Source organism: Xenopus laevis, chromosome 5S (genome assembly GCF_017654675.1).
Source record: "Xenopus laevis strain J_2021 chromosome 5S, Xenopus_laevis_v10.1, whole genome shotgun sequence".
Classification (NCBI taxonomy): Eukaryota; Metazoa; Chordata; class Amphibia; order Anura; family Pipidae; genus Xenopus; species Xenopus laevis.
In genome coordinates, this window is record NC_054380.1 from 93248255 (window position 1) to 93265099 (window position 16845).

Below are 16845 nucleotides of genomic sequence, written 5' to 3' on the forward strand. Positions count from 1 at the left end.
TCACCCTGGTGGTCTAGTGGGCCGGCGGGGACGCCCACCACGCTCTCAGCAGAAACATGATAGAAACTAGACAAGACAAAGCAAGGCAAGGTAAGGCATGGAGCATACAGGGGCAAAAGCACGGGGAAAAGTGCCAGGGATAGTGTCACAGTACACAGTACTACAAGTTAGGCCAATGCTCAGGCACTGGTGGTGAGGAGGGCTGGCTGACCCAGCAATTAGGCTCCTGTTTGGAATAGGCTGAAAAGGCCAGGTGATATGTAATAAGCAAGCCAGGTAGCTGCTCATCTGACCCAATGGTTAAATTGTGGAGCCCGACTTACATTGTATCCCTCCCCCTCCCTCCCTCTTTCTACCCCCTTGAGTTCTGTCTCCCCTTTCCCTCCCTTAAGAACGAGATATAGGACAAAGGAATTTATTAATACAGATCTGTACTTTATTGATGTTGTTTCATACAAATTCATGTAAACCTGTACTTTTATAAACAACTAAGCAATGATTGGTTTCAGTCCACCCACCCACCCTTCCAATCTTTGTGCAGCTTTGTTGTATATCTACGAACACCACTGTGTGTTTATGGCTCTGATTTGCCCCACTCTCATGCTGATCCATCGAAATACAAACTAATTTTTTAAAAATCATTTTTGATGTTACTAGTCCTTTGATGTATATTCCTAGTTGTCTATCTAGGTTTTTAAAAATATTTTTTGATGTTACTGGTCCTTTAATGTTTCTTCCTAGTTGTCTATCTAGGTTTTCTTGTTACTTCTTGATTGTTTCAGAAAACCAAATTAGTAATTCTGACAAGAAAAGCGCAAAACGAACAAAGTAAAATAGGGCCATTGGTTTGTAAATGACCTCTTTAGCTTTTCCATCTCTTTTGGCTCCTTCTTTAGATTCGCTTACAGCCTCTAGGGTCTTTATGGCTTGAGCACCAGTATTGGCTGCCGTTGCTGTGATTTCAGTTTTTGGGGTGAAATCAGAAATGGATAACTGTTCAAGAGCATCAAAGAACAGTTCTTCGTCTGAGCTATCTTTGGCTTGTGAGACCGGCTCTGTAGCATCAGATGTCTCTATATTGCACTCAGTGACCTTTTCCTCATCATTGGATAAGGCGTCACTCACCTCCTTTTTGTCTACTGAAGCTGGTTCCTCAGCATTTGCTGAGTCAATTTCAGCTTGTGAGGCCAACTCTTTGGAATCAGTAGCATCTTTTTTTGCTTCTGCATTCAGATTCTCAGCATTAGCATCACTTTTGTTGCCCCTCTGGAAACTTTTAAGTTCAGCCATTGCTTTCTCAAAGTCTCCCATTGATATATTTTCTGGTTGTTCTTTAGGTTTGACATCAACTAGAAAGAGAGAATACATTTATCTAAATATATTATTTAAAAGCCAACACCGAAGTTCCTTAATCTAATTCGGATCAAGTTGCTGGTGTCAATAATAGGCATAAGCATGACATAGAAAAATAATTTGTATGCTCCTTAGAATATAGAAGAGAGAAGAGAGAGATAATTACACCTAACACTGTTTTAAAATACAATATTGCCATAGAATCTATCAGTCATGCTTTGCCAACTATATGAAGTAAATAATATCCTGCTATATGTCACATCAAATAAGTGATAAAGAGAATGCCAACTATTTACCTTTCTTAGATTTGGCTGCTCTAACCCTACAAATTACAGCTTGCATCTCTGCTCTGACCATCTTTACATTCTCTAGGTTCCTCACAAATGGATGTTTGAGCAGCTGTTTGGCACTATGTGTAACTTTTGGGTCCTTTTTAAGACAGAGTCCCAAAAAGGAGTTAAATTCAGTAGACCTGTAAAAGCATGGAGCAATAACATAAGTATCTGTACATACGTAACGCTTTCTTTACATATACATTACCTTAAAATATCTGTTGCATCTGCAGGGGGTTACATTTGAATAGTAGTTTTTTAAATCATTTTTTTAAAGATTCAGCTTGCACACTGATGACTGTAGCACATAGATTTTCTTTAAAATAGGTTTTACTTTGCAACACTTTAGGGATTATTTATAACAACCCGGCACTTACATGTCTCACCTTCCGGCCATTATAAATATCGTGTTGCCAAACACAGGTGGTTGATTGCACCCCTATTACCTCTTTTGTGCTACAGCCAGCATGGAGCCACAGTGCATCAATTGGTAAAAAAATAATATGTTGACTTACCACTTGCTTGGAATTCTTAGTTTGGGAGGATCACAACGTTTGATGCCAGCTAGCAAGCCATCAAGATTGGCCAGTGCTAATGGAAAAAGAAACAATATTTTAGAACCATTTTTGTTTTCAATAAGGATTGATTATATCTTATTTGGGATCAAGTACAACTGTGTTAATATTAATTAAATTAATTATATTGATTAAAATGGAGTCTATGGGAGATGGCCTTCCCGTAATTCTGAGTTTTTCCGTAAGATGTTTCTGGATAAAGAATCTTGTACCGGTACTACTATGGATAAACTCAACTTATCACCCCAATGTAATGTATAAATTATAAATATCCGTCTTGTACGACTTACAGTCATATGGCAAAACCCCCCCCCAGCAAATTAAGTAATGCAAAGTTATTCAAAAGCTCTTTCTCTTCTCTGATTTTCTGCTCACAGCTTTATGTTTTTTGCTTTGCAGCACGTGAGGAATCATGTAACAATACTACTCGCCACAGACACAGATACAGTATAGCCAATTGTTATTGTCCCTAGTTACAGTACTTCAAACTAACAACATATACTGCAGGAAACAAAGTCTGGCTTTTACTTACGGTCTCTTCCTTCTGCCATCTCTATGGCCGTGATCCCCAAAGACCATAAGTCGCACTACAAATGAAAAGGAAAATTACTAAATACAGTAGTTTGGCCTTTAAATAATATTCAAATAATTTGTCAGGAATCCCATGTGTCTCCTGTATCCTGAATTAATCTCACTAGTATTGATTTCTGCAAGTAGTAGCTATGTAGGGCTTACATGAGCTAACATTTCAATTTAAAGGGACATTTTACAGTCCTTACTACTGCTCATTTGTTTTGCTATACTCCACAATGTGAAAGTCATAATGGCCCTGATAAGAGACCCGAGACAGATGAAAATAATTTTTATGTCCCATTTGCTAGAAATTTAGATAACATAAATAAGTCAGCACTTATATACTTCAGTAAACTACTTTGGCTTTTATACTTGCAATCCACACACTTCTTCTATTACCAGCTAAACTGAAAAGCCATTTGCAGGCCCAATGGCAGTATGGTATGTAGTAATTATCTTACCTTGCAGCCGTATGATTCAGTATCATCCTCTGAACATGTCCAAACCTCTGGCGCAAGCCATTGAGGTGTTCCAACTGGGTCCTTACAGGCACCACGTAGGCCCTTCAGCTTCTGGCTGATTCCAAAATCAACTGAAATCATAAATCATAACATAATTATATATCCCAGATGCCAAATAGAACATTTGAGAAAAATGTGCAAATAATCAAAGGCAAATCCCCCAATATAGTGATTTATACAGGTAGTATTAAAAGGGCATCAGCTAATTGTTTTTTCTGTATTTAAAATGACAAAACAAAGTGGACTAGAAATAGTATGCATTATGTTAAGTGTATTTTCCTTTAGCAAATTTTCACTTACTCAATCGAACACTAGCATCTTCGGTTAGTGCGATATTATGACCCTTTACGTCGTTGTGCACAACACGATTATTGTGAAGGTATTTCAAGGCCTGGTAGAGTTAAAAAGAAAAAAGTCCAAATTAAAAAACATATATTTCCTTCTACTTAAACTATAATAGACCATAATAGACATAATAGACCGTAGACTATAATAGACATATTGTTCTAATGCCAAGAATAATCCTAAATAGGTGAAAATTGACATACCTTTAAAACTTCCCGAATTATGTAGGCAATCCAATGCTCAGGAAGTGTCCCTGTGATTGTATTCTCCATGATGTCTTTTACTGTGCCACCTCCGCAATATTCCATTGCAATCTACAGTATAGATTAAAAATATACATATTTTTAAGGTATGGTTCTGATTTTATTTATTAATTAACACAAGGTAATAAATGTTTTCATTTAGTTAGTCAACCTTTATAGCTGAATAACATCAGAAGATAACAATGTCTTACCCATAGGTTACCCATTGGTTGCAAATACACTCCAAAGAACGATGCTATGTTCTCATGCTTTGAATATTTTTTGAGGAGTTGAATCTCGTTGTTGATTTCCTTTTCGGTATTCTAGGTAAAAGAAATTCCAGTTAATCCAGTGCAAATTTCTCATATTTCAAAGTATAGTAATAATGTATCACACATACAGTACTCCTTACAACTAGACTATATTTAATGGAAGAATACCCTTCTTAAAATATGATGTAATATTATCAATTTAAAATTCATACCGTTTTATCATCGAGAACTTTGATGGCTACTGTTTCATTGGTTTCAAGATGGCGTCCCTGTAAAAAAAAAGATGTTTGTTATTATGTTCATCTATACATATTCATCATTCATGAATCACTTTATTTAATATATTAAACGAATGACTAATAAGGGGGATAAAAGGATTTGATAGAAGGAAAAGGATAATCAATTGCAGGTTTCTAGCTTCATGCAATCTTCTATAATAACAACTTGATAAATTATTTTTAAATTTAGAGCACCACAAATATGGAATGAAGTACAGGGTTGGTGTGTAGCCAGGCATAGCCCAACTGAAAGCAAAAAAATTTATTTTTAAACTATTAAAATTCAGCATTTAGATGCTGGCTTAGGATGCTCACCTTGTAAACCTTGCCAAATGCACCTTCTCCAACAATGTTTTCCAGCTCTAGTTTTCCACTAGGATCCTAGAAAATTAAAATATGTCAATATTGTCAATGTTTTTATACTTTGAAACAAAATGAAAAAAGGTCACCAAACTCTGACATGCACTTATTTATATAAAAACTTTTTGCATAAGTTGTGAACAAAAAATGGTTGCAGTCAGTAATTAATCACCTTGATTTAACCGCATCATTAAGGATTTTATAAAGTCTTTTATTGTTATAGAAAAGAACAGTCAACGCGTATCTGCTCACCTCATATTCAGTTATGATTTTTGATGACTTTCTTCTTGTAGACAAACAGGAACGAACTATCTTTCTAAGTCTTCTTAGCATTTTTTCTTTGTAAAGTCTCTTTTACAGTTTAAATAATATAACAAATAAAAGATCTGTAAAGGAAAAAAACAATAATGTTTATGTTTTCAGCTTTATTTTTTAAACCTAAATAAAGTTCCATGATTAATATAGATGAGAGATACCATAATGCTTAACTGCAGGCACCAAAAGCAAATTATCATTGCAAGAACAAAACTGATATTGTGATATTGTGCACACAGATATGGTATCTATTATCCAGAAAGCTGCACAATAATAAGTTTCCTACAGAGTACACTGAAAGCAAACAATGATTCATATTTGACAGATTTTGGGTTTTTGTTATAATAATAAAATAGCACCATGTCCAGGTAACAAGAAGACCATCTTCCATAAAGCCCATTTTAAGTAAAATAATTGTAATTCTTAAACATTTCCCTTAGCATAAATACTTTCCATTTAGTTTTATGAAATGTCTGAATATTTATATTTTATTAATATAGTGTAGAATGAGTATCTATCACCTATCATTTATCTATCTATCTATCTATCTATCTATCTATCTATCTATCTATCTATCTATCTATCTATCTATCTATCTATAGTCTATCTATCGATAATTTATTTTTCTATCTATATTCTATTTATATCTATCTATTATCTATCTATATTCTATCTATCTATCTATTGTATCTATCTATATTATCGATCTATCTATCTATCTTTTATCTATAGCTATCTATATTCTATCTATCTATTATCTATCTATCAATCTATCTATCATCTATCTATCTACATGCTATATCTATCTATCTATCATCTATCTATCTATCTATCTATCTATCTATCTATCTATCTATCTATCTATCTATCTATCTATTGTATCTATCTATATTATCAATATATCAATCGATCAATCTATATATCATCTATCTATCTATCTATCTATCTATCTATCTATTGTATCTATATTATCGATCTATCTATCTGTCTATCTATCTCTCTATTGTATCTATCTATTGTATCTATCTATCTTTCTATCTATTTATCTATCTATATTCTGTCGATATCTATCTATCTATCTATCATATGTCTGTCTATCATCTATTGATATTGCTGTTAATAGAATTATATTCCAAATCATATTTAAATAATTAATAATATTACCATTAAACCAATATTATAGTTACAGTATATATAAACTGTAGACTAATAAACTTTTTTTCTTAAGTCTTATTAAATCCCTGGGTGCATTTATTATTTTTGTATATATATAAATAGTATATATAGGTAATGATTGCATTTCATTTATTTTATGTTGCTTAAAGCAATAGTCAAAATCAATAGTGACATAAAGAGCTATAAAGTATAAACTTATATCACAATTTAGTCTGTTTAATCAACACAATATGTACTGTATATAGAGAGATTTTGCTAAGGTCTTTACCTTTCCTGTGCAAGACAGAAATGATCTCTGATCTCTGATAATGATGATATCTGTTGTATTTCAGGCATCAAGTTAACTCTGTTGACTCTAGGCTCCGCCCCTTACATTGTGATATCATAATGATGACAATCCATTTGCTCTGAATGATCGTCACATGATCGTCACATGATCGTCACATGATCGTCACATGACCATTCCATTGTGATGTCATAATGTCAAAATGCATGATGTAATACAACATTAAAGGGGCTCTTTATTGAATTTAAATTTTTTCTAGTCATGAGTTTTTATTGAGAAAACTCAAATTTTTGGTGAAAAAAAGTCATGTAAAAGTCATGCTTAAGTCATGTAAAACCAATGGGAGATGATCCTTTTACAATTAGAAGATGTTCTTTGCCTTAATGATTTTTGGCTGTTTGATACTGGTTTTCGTTTGAAAATTTGAAAAATTCTAGGTTTTCAGGAAACATTTCAAAAAAGTCTCACGATTAAAATTGTTGCACAACTTTGGGCACGTACAATTTCTGTTTATGTTTTTTAAGAAATTAAGCCAAATCCTGGTTGGGAGTTAGGTCAAATATTTATTTTTAAAATAATGAGTAAAATTTGGGTATTAATAAGTACCCCCCTTAATGTTTTGCTTTGCCAAACCAAGCTACAGCCTTAAAATAGCAGAGTTTTACAAAATTTTCAGTGGTTTCATAAAAATTTTTGTGAAGCAAAATGCATTGTAGTACAGGTATAGGATCCGTTATCCAGAAACCCATTATCCAGAAAACGTACAGAATTTAAAAAAATAATTTCTGTTTACTCAGTCTTAATAAAACAGTACCTTGTAATTGATCCAAATGAAAATATTATTAATCCTCATTTGAAGCAAAATCAGCCTATTGGGTTTATTTCATGTTTAAATGATTTTCAAAAATTTCATGATTTATCAAAATGTAAAATTAGAGCTCACCGCAGAAAACTTTATTTACTTTCTTTTCATTCCTATGGGAATTTTAGAAGTGTTTTTATTGATGGCTGGAGTTCACTGTTTGATAAATATACTTCTAAATATCCCATAGGATTAATGGATCGCTGGAGCGAAGTTTTGTGCATGCGTAGTCGTGCGCGCACTGAGCCGGCGCCGTGGCCCGCCAGGTTGCCTTGGGCGCCTGGCTGGGTTGGCCCAGCTCTGACTGTGTTTGACCTCTAAAAAATTGCAAGTCCTTTCCAACAAGTGCTGTGAGGTCCTCGATGTATTAGATAAAAGAGGAGCATATATAGTTGCATTGCATTAAAGGTCGCCCCATTGATATTCTTTCTGGGTATCTGGAGGGAACTGAACACTAGGAGAAAGGACTATACCTTCTATTCAAACCCACACAACACGTATTCTTGTATTAACCATGTTTGGGTTTGTTAACAAATTAAAAATTCTCATAACTCCATGGTCCGTTCAATTATCATTATGATTAGTCCTCTCTAGCCAAACTAGAAACTTAAGAAAATCAAAATAAAATGAAACTAGGGAGCACTGTCAGCTTGGCCCAGCCCTGAATATAGTAACCCAAAAAAAAGTCCAAAAAGTGAAAAATCTGCTGAAAATGACCTGCCCCAGTTGGCTGTATACAAAAAAGAATTTGTCAAAATACTGAAAAATTTAATTAATTTCTAGAAGGGGGACGTGTCCTCCATGCTCAGTTCACCCGATTCCAGACTAAACTGTTCCAATTATAGCCTAATATCAATCATGAATAATGATGTGCAAATGTATTCGTTAGGCATGGATTCGCAGCAAATTTCAGCACTTTGCCAACTGCAATTTTTTTCGTGAAACTGCTGCAAAAAATTGCTGCAACAAAAAAATTGTTGCACACCAAAATTGTCACACGTCAAAATTATTTTGACAGCCATTGACTTTAATGCACTTGGACAAAACAGTCGCACGTGTAAAAAATTTTCACAGTTTTGCAAATTTTTTGGCAAAACGAAATGTGACAGATTTTCTCATCACTAATCATGAACATAGATGTAAAAATACTAATGAAAATTCTAGTTGAGCGCCTGAACTCCTTCTTGCCTGTTATAATACGTAGAGATTGAGTGGGTTTTGTACTTAAACGCCAGGCATCGAACAGCATGAGGAGGGCCCTGAACTTATGCATATACATATGATCCATTCCAAGACCACTCCTGGCTTATTGCTGTCCTTCGACCATTCCTTTTATCATCAGGAGACAAGGATACCCGCTATCCCCAAAACTGTTTATCTTGGCCCTGAGCTCCTGAATGTACTCATTTGGGATAAGATTAATGGCACGGATCATTTCAAAGTATGCAAATTGTATCCTCATGTTAATAATGAAGCCACTTACTACCTACCTAATTTGATTCATATATGTAGTAAATTTGCTGACTTCTCAGTCTTTGGGATTAACTTTTATTCCATTGCCACACAACATGTAATTGCCTAATTGCAGTTAAGCTGCGTTTGTGAGTGTTTCCAAACTTTGCTACAAATTGAATCTATAAGGGATGCCAGAGGCGGAGCATCCAAGGAACCACCACAAGAATCGTTTGAATTAACGCTAATCAGTGTAAAAACCCTTTTTGGAGAAATCCGTATTCCGACCGGTGCCTGTCTGACTCTTCTGATTGATAGTGTCCAAAAAGAGATCTGGCTCTCGCACACCCTTGTAAGAGGTAATTATAATGCTGTCTGGTGCACAATGGTAGAGGTCCAGGAACCCCAAATCCAATCTAGAAGTCAAACAATCCAGAGGCACACAGAACTGATGCAAGCAAGGAACACCTTGCATGTTTATTGCGGAATAGCAGTGCAATTCCACAATAAACATGCAAGGTGTTTGGAATAGGCTGAAAAGGCCAGGTGATATGTAATAAGCAAGCCAGCTAGCTGCTCACCTGACCCAATGGTTAAATTGTGGAGCCAGAAATCCAAAGGTCTCTGGCTTGAATCCCAGCAGATCCTTACACAGACCACACACTATCGGTTAATAGAATCCTGAACATAAATAGATATACAATGATTCTTATCACTCAAATCTTCACTGCAGTAGAAGTTAACCATTGCCAGATAATAGAAATCCCCACTATTACCTATACAGTAACTAAATAATCAGGGGTGATCCTGGCCCCTCCGCTGCCTGAGGCAGCTTGGTGTTGCTGCCCCCCCCCCCCGGTGCACTCACTTTTTTGGTACGGGGGGGTCCACGAGGTCGGTGGAGGGGCCAGGACACTAGCGCAGAGAGCATAATTGCGCTCTCTACACTAAATTTCTGATTGAAAAACCAGAAATTCAGCTCTTAAAGTACCAGGAGCGGCATTTTTGGTGGAGAGCCCCAGTAAATAATATGTTTAATTGGAAAATGGACAAGGATCCTAAATAATGATGGGAGCTCTGTTACCTCTTTTGGTATGAGCTCTACCTTCCACTCTAATTAAATACTTGGGGAAAGAAAGACTGGTTACATCAGTGTGGAAGCTGAAATCCTGCAGAATAAAATATACTGCATACATTTTCCATGCAACTTTACGTGCATTTTGGGAAATCTTTTACTGATATATGCTCTATTAATGATTGATTTTTCATGTAAACCCTGTGACCTAAAGCTGGTGGAGGCTCCCTTTTGTTTTGATCCAAATAATTTTCTTCTTTACTCCTTTACTTCCTTAGTATTTGCCCTCTAGAACTAGGGGAAACAATTTTTTTAGCTCTTTAATTTATCAAAAAGTTTATATATTTTAAGCCTTTGTTCTCTGTTTTATATAAATGCTGTAATCAAATGAATCCTATGCTACCAGATACTCTAAACTTTAAATCTTTTTGTCAGCTTGGCACTTTGAAGCTCCCCATAGAAGCGACGATTCTTCTTGCCGAACGACCGATTTTAGGGAAGCTCGACCAATCGTTCGAAATTATCGTGCGGTTAGTGAGATTCGAACGATCGTACATCTTACGATTTTTCGGCCGACATCTGTGAGGAAATTGTTCGGCCAGGTCAAAAAATCTTTGTCGGTCCCAGTGCAATCTATCTATGTTTGCAGGGCCAAGCAGGCAGCTCCCCTTTGTTTTCCTGCCAAATTGGTCTTTTTAGTTGATGGTAAATTCATACGATCGTACGATCGTTCTGAGAAGATCGTGGTCTCATGATCAGGATCTGATCTTTTAAAAATCTCAACATCTATGGCCAGCTTTAGTATAAGAATAATCCCGACTTACATTGTATCCCTCCCCCTCCCTCCCTCTTTCCACCCCTTGAGTTCTGTCTCCCCTTTCCCTCCCTTAAGAACGAGATATAGGACAAAGGAATTTATTAATATAGATCTGTACTTTATTGATGTTGTTTCATACAAATTCATGTAAAACTGTACTTTTATAAACAACTAAGCAATGATTGGTTTCAGTCCACCCACCCACCCTTCCAATCTTTGTGCAGCTTTGTTGGATATCTACGAACACCACTGTGTGTTTATGGCTCTGATTTGCCCCACTCTCATGCTGATCCATCGAAATACAAACTAATTGTTTAAAAATCATTTTTGATGTTACTGGTCCTTTGATGTATATTCCTAATTGTCTATCTAGGTTTTTTAAAAATATTTTTTGATGTTACTGGTCCTTTAATGTTTCTTCCTAGTTGTCTATCTAGGTTTTCTTGTTACTTCTTGATTGTTTCAGAAAACCAAATTAGAAATTCTGACAAGAAAAGCGCAAAACGAACAAAGTAAAATAGGGCCATTTGATTGTAAATGACCTCTTTAGCTTTTCCATCTCTTTTGGCTCCTTCTTTAGATTCGCTTACAGCCTCTAGGATCTTTATGGCTTGAGCACCAGTATTGGCTGCCGTTGCTGTGATTTCAGTTTTTGGGGTGAAATCAGAAATCGATAACCGTTCGAGAGCATCAAAGAACAGTTCTTCGTCTGAGCTATCTTTGGCTTGTGAGACCGGCTCTGTAGCATCAGATGTCTCTATATTGCACTCAGTGACCTTTTCCTCATCATTGGATAAGGCGTCACTCACTTCCTTTTTGTCTACTGAAGCTGGTTCCTCAGCATTTGCTGAGTCAATTTCAGCTTGTGAGGCCAACTCTTTGGAATCAGTAGCATCTTTTTTTGCTTCTGCATTCAGATTCTCAGCATTAGCATCACTTTTGTTGCCCCTCTGGAAACTTTTAAGTTCAGCCATTGCTTTCTCAAAGTCTCCCGTTGATATCTTTTCTGGTTGTTCTTTAGGTTTGACATCAACTAGAAAGAGAGAATACATTTATCTAAATATATTATTTAAAAGGCAACACCGAAGTTCCTTAATCTAATTCGGATCAAGTTGCTGGTGTCAATAATAGGCATAAGCATGACATGGAAAAATAATTTGTATGCTCCTTAGAATATAGAAGAGAGAAGAGAGAGATAATTACACCTAACACTGTTTTAAAAGACAATATTGCCATAGAATCTATCAGTCATGCTTTGCCAACTATATGAAGTAAATAATATCCTGCTATATGTCACATCAAATAAGTGATAAAGAGAATGCCAACTATTTACCTTTCTTAGATTTGGCTGCTCTAACCCTACAAATTACAGCTTGCATCTCTGCTCTGACCATCTTTACATTCTCTAGGTTCCTCACAAATGGATGTTTGAGCAGCTGTTTGGCACTATGTGTAACTTTTGGGTCCTTTTTAAGACAGAGTCCCAAAAAGGAGTTAAATTCAGTAGACCTGTAAAAGCATGGAGCAATAACATAAGTATCTGTACATACGTAACGCTTTCTTTACATATACATTACCTTAAAATATCTGTTGCATCTGCAGGGGGTTACATTTGAATAGTAGTTTTTTAAATAATTTTTTTAAAGATTCAGCTTGCACACTGATGACTGTAGCACATAGATTTTCTTTAAAATAGGTTTTACTTTGCAACACTTTAGGGATTATTTATAACAACCCGGCACTTACATGTCTCACCTTCCGGCCATTATAAATACCGTGTTGCCAAACACAGGTGGTTGATTGCACCCCTATTACCTCTTTTGTACTACAGCCAGCATGGAGCCACAGTGCATCAAATGGTAAAAAAATAATATGTTGACTTACCACTTGCTTGGAATTCTTAGTGTGGGAGGATCACAACGTTTGATGCCAGCTAGCAAGCCATCAAGATTGGCCAGTGCTAATGGAAAAAGAAACAATATTTTAGAACCATTTTTGTTTTCAATAAGGATTGATTATATCTTAGTTGGGATCAAGTACAACTGTTTTAATATTAATTAAATTAATTATATTGATTAAAATGGAGTCTATGGGAGATGGCCTTCCCGTAATTCTGAGTTTTTCCATAAGATGTTTCTGGATAAAGAATCTTGTACCGGTACTACTATGGATAAACTCAACTTATCACCCCAATGTAATGTATAAATTATAAATATCCGTCTTGTATGACTTACAGTCATATGGCAAAACCCCCCCCCCAGCAAATTAAGTAATGCAAAGTTATTCAAAAGCTCTTTCTCTTCTCTGATTTTCTGCTCACAGCTTTATGTTTTTTGCTTTGCAGCATGCGAGGAATCATGTAACAATACTACTCGCCACAGACACAGATACAGTATAGCCAATTGTTATTGTCCCTAGTTACAGTACTTCAAACTAACAACATATACTGCAGGAAACAAAGTCTGGCTTTTACTTACGGTCTCTTCCTTCTGCCATCTCTATGGCCGTGATCCCCAAAGACCATAAGTCGCACTACAAATGAAAAGGAAAATTACTAAATACAGTAGTTTGGCCTTTAAATAATATTCAAATAATTTGTCAGGAATCCCATGTGTCTCCTGTATCCTGAATTAATCTCACTAGTATTGATTTCTGCAAGTAGTAGCTAGCTATGTAGGGCTTACATGAGCTAACATTTCAATTTAAAGGGATATTTTACAGTCCTTACTACTGCTCATTTGTTTTGCTATACTCCACAATGTGAAATTCATAATGGCCCTGATAAGAGACCCGAGACAGATGAAAATAATTTTTTATGTCCCATTTGCTAGAAATTTAGATAACATAAATAAGTCAGCACTTATATACTTCAGTAAACTACTTTGGCTTTTATACTTGCAATCCACACACTTCTTCTATTACAAGCTAAACTGAAAAGCCATTTGCAGGCCCAGTGGCAGTATGGTATGTAGTAATTATCTTACCTTGCAGCCGTATGATTCAGTATCATCCTCTGAACATGTCCAAACCTCTGGCGCAAGCCAATGAGGTGTTCCAACTGGGTCCTTACAGGCACCACGTAGACCCTTCAGCTTCTGGCTGATTCCAAAATCAACTGAAATCATAAATCATAACATAATTATATATCCCAGATGCCAAATAGAACATTTGAGAAAAATGTGCAAATAATCAAAGGCAAATCCCCCAATATAGTGATTTATACAGGTAGTATTAAAAGGGCATCAGCTAATTGTTTTTTCTGTATTTAGAATGACAAAACAAAGTGGACTAGAAATAGTATGCATTATGTTAAGTGTATTTTCCTTTAGCAAATTTTCACTTACTCAATCGAACACTAGCATCTTCGGTTAGTGCGATATTATGACCCTTTACGTCGTTGTGCACAACACGATTATTGTGAAGGTATTTCAAGGCCTGGTAGAGTTAAAAAGAAAAAAGTCCAAATTAAAAAACATATATTTCCTTCTACTTAAACTATAATAGACCATAATAGACATAATAGACCGTAGACTATAATAGACATATTGTTCTAATGCCAAGAATAATCCTAAATAGGTGAAAATTGACATACCTTTAAAACTTCCCGAATTATGTAGGCAATCCAATGCTCAGGAAGTGTCCCTGTGATTGTATTCTCCATTATGTCTTTCACTGTGCCACCTCCGCAATATTCCATTGCAATCTACAGTATAGATTAAAAATATACATATTTTTAAGGTATGGTTCTGATTTTATTTATTAATTAACACAAGGTAATAAATGTTTTCATTTAGTTAGTCAACCTTTATAGCTGAATAACATCAGAAGATAACAATGTCTTACCCATAGGTTACCCATTGGTTGCAAATACACTCCAAAGAACGATGCTATGTTCTCATGCTTTGAATATTTTTTGAGGAGTTGAATCTCGTTGTTGATTTCCTTTTCGGTATTCTAGGTAAAAGAAATTCCAGTTAATACAGTGCAAATTTCTCATATTTCAAAGTATAGTAATAATGTATCACACATACAGTACTCCTTACAACTAGACTATATTTAATGGAAGAATACCCTTCTTAAAATATGATGTAATATTATCAATATAAAATTCATACCGTTTTATCATCGAGAACTTTGATGGCTACTGTTTCATTGGTTTCAAGATGGCGTCCCTGTAAAAAAAAAGATGTTTGTTATTATGTTCATCTATACATATTCATCATTCATGAATCACTTTATTTAATATATTAAACGAATGACTAATAAGGGGGATAAAAGGATTTGATAGAAGGAAAAGGATAATCAATTGCAGGTTTCTAGCTTCATGCAATCTTCTATAATAACAACTTGATAAATTATTTTTAAATTTAGAGCACCACAAATATGGAATGAAGTACAGGGTTGGTGTGTAGCCAGGCATAGCCCAACTGAAAGCAAAAAATATTATTTTTAAACTATTAAAATTCAGCATTTAGATGCTGGCTTAGGATGCTCACCTTGTAAACCTTGCCAAATGCACCTTCTCCAACAATGTTTTCCAGCTCTAGTTTTCCACTAGGATCCTAGAAAATTAAAATATGTCAATATTGTCAATGTTTTTATACTTTGAAACAAAATGAAAAAAGGTCACCAAACTCTGACATGCACTTATTTATATAAAAACTTTTTGCATAAGTTGTGAACAAAAAATGGTTGCAGTCAGTAATTAATCACCTTGATTTAACCGCATCATTAAGGATTTTATAAAGTCTTTTATTGTTATAGAAAAGAACAGTCAACGCGTATCTGCTCACCTCATATTCAGTTATGATTTTTGATGACTTTCTTCTTGTAGACAAACAGGAACGAACTATCTTTCTAAGTCTTCTTAGCATTTTTTCTTTGTAAAGTCTCTTTTACAGTTTAAATAATATAACAAATAAAAGATCTGTAAAGGAAAAAAAAATAATGTTTATGTTTTCAGCTTTATTTTTTAAACCTAAATAAAGTTCCATGATTAATATAGATGAGAGATACCATAATGCTTAACTGCAGGCACCAAAAGCAAATTATCATTGCAAGAACAAAACTGATATTGTGATATTGTGCACACAGATATGGTATCTATTATCCAGAAAGCTGCACAATAATACCGTTTCCTACAGAGTACATTGAAAGCAAACAATGATTCATATTTGACAGATTTTGGGTTTTTGTTATAATAATAAAATAGCACCATGTCCAGGTAACAAGAAGACCATCTTCCATAAAGCCCATTTTAAGTAAAATAATTGTAATTCTTAAACATTTCCCTTAGCATAAATACTTTCCATTTAGTTTTATGAAATGTCTGAATATTTATATTTTATTAATATAGTGTAGAATGAGTATCTATCATATCTATCTATAGTCTATCTATCGATAATTTATTTTTCTATCTATTCTATTATATCTATCTTTTATATCTATCTATTATCTATCTATTGATTTCTATCCATCATCTATCTTATCTATCTATCTATTCTATCTATCTATTCTATCTATCATATATCATCTATCTATCTACATGCTATATCTATCTATTTCATCATCTATCTATCTATCTATCTATCTATCTATCTATCTATCTATCTATCTATCTATCTATCTATTATTTTTGTATCTTATATTATCGATATATCTGATCTCTATCTATCTATCAACTCTTCTATTTATCTATCTATTTGTATCTATTCTCTTTCTTATCTATTTATTTATTCTATTATTCTGTCTTCTATATCTATTATTCTCATACTATTATCTATCTATCATATATGTCTGTCTATCATCTATTGATATTGCTGTTAATAGAATTATATTCCAAATTATATTTAAATAATTAATAATATTACCATTAAACCAATATTATAGTTACAGTATATATAAACTGTAGACTAATAAACTTTTTTTCTTAAGTCTTATTAAATCCCTGGGTGCATTTATTATTTTTGTATATATATAAATAGTATATATAGGTAATGATTGCATTTCAT

General features: G+C 34.5%; 2 protein-coding genes across 2 annotated transcripts in view; both read right to left on the reverse strand.

The window, feature by feature from the left end:
* Nucleotides 1–762: 762 nt before the first annotated feature.
* LOC121394117 (traf2 and NCK-interacting protein kinase-like) lies at nt 763–5184 on the reverse strand. The gene is made up of 11 exons (XM_041564122.1): nt 5104–5184; nt 4807–4872; nt 4426–4482; nt 4154–4264; nt 3903–4013; nt 3655–3745; nt 3295–3425; nt 2793–2847; nt 2201–2276; nt 1650–1825; nt 763–1349 (listed from the first exon to the last, which is right to left on the reverse strand). Exons 1-11 carry the CDS (start codon nt 5182–5184, stop codon nt 763–765), a joined length of 1542 nt encoding a protein of 513 aa, XP_041420056.1.
* Nucleotides 5185–11280: 6096 nt separating this feature from the next.
* Nucleotides 11281–16845, reverse strand: part of LOC108717402 (traf2 and NCK-interacting protein kinase-like) — a 33510-nt gene continuing 27945 nt past the window's right edge. Inside the window, exons 2-11 of the mRNA XM_041564123.1 lie at nt 15331–15396; nt 14950–15006; nt 14678–14788; nt 14427–14537; nt 14179–14269; nt 13819–13949; nt 13312–13366; nt 12719–12794; nt 12168–12343; nt 11281–11867 (exon numbers count right to left, since the gene is read on the reverse strand). Of these exons, the coding sequence (XP_041420057.1) occupies nt 11281–11867; nt 12168–12343; nt 12719–12794; nt 13312–13366; nt 13819–13949; nt 14179–14269; nt 14427–14537; nt 14678–14788; nt 14950–15006; nt 15331–15396 (1461 nt within the window). The remainder of the gene's footprint in view (nt 11868–12167; nt 12344–12718; nt 12795–13311; nt 13367–13818; nt 13950–14178; nt 14270–14426; nt 14538–14677; nt 14789–14949; nt 15007–15330; nt 15397–16845) is intronic.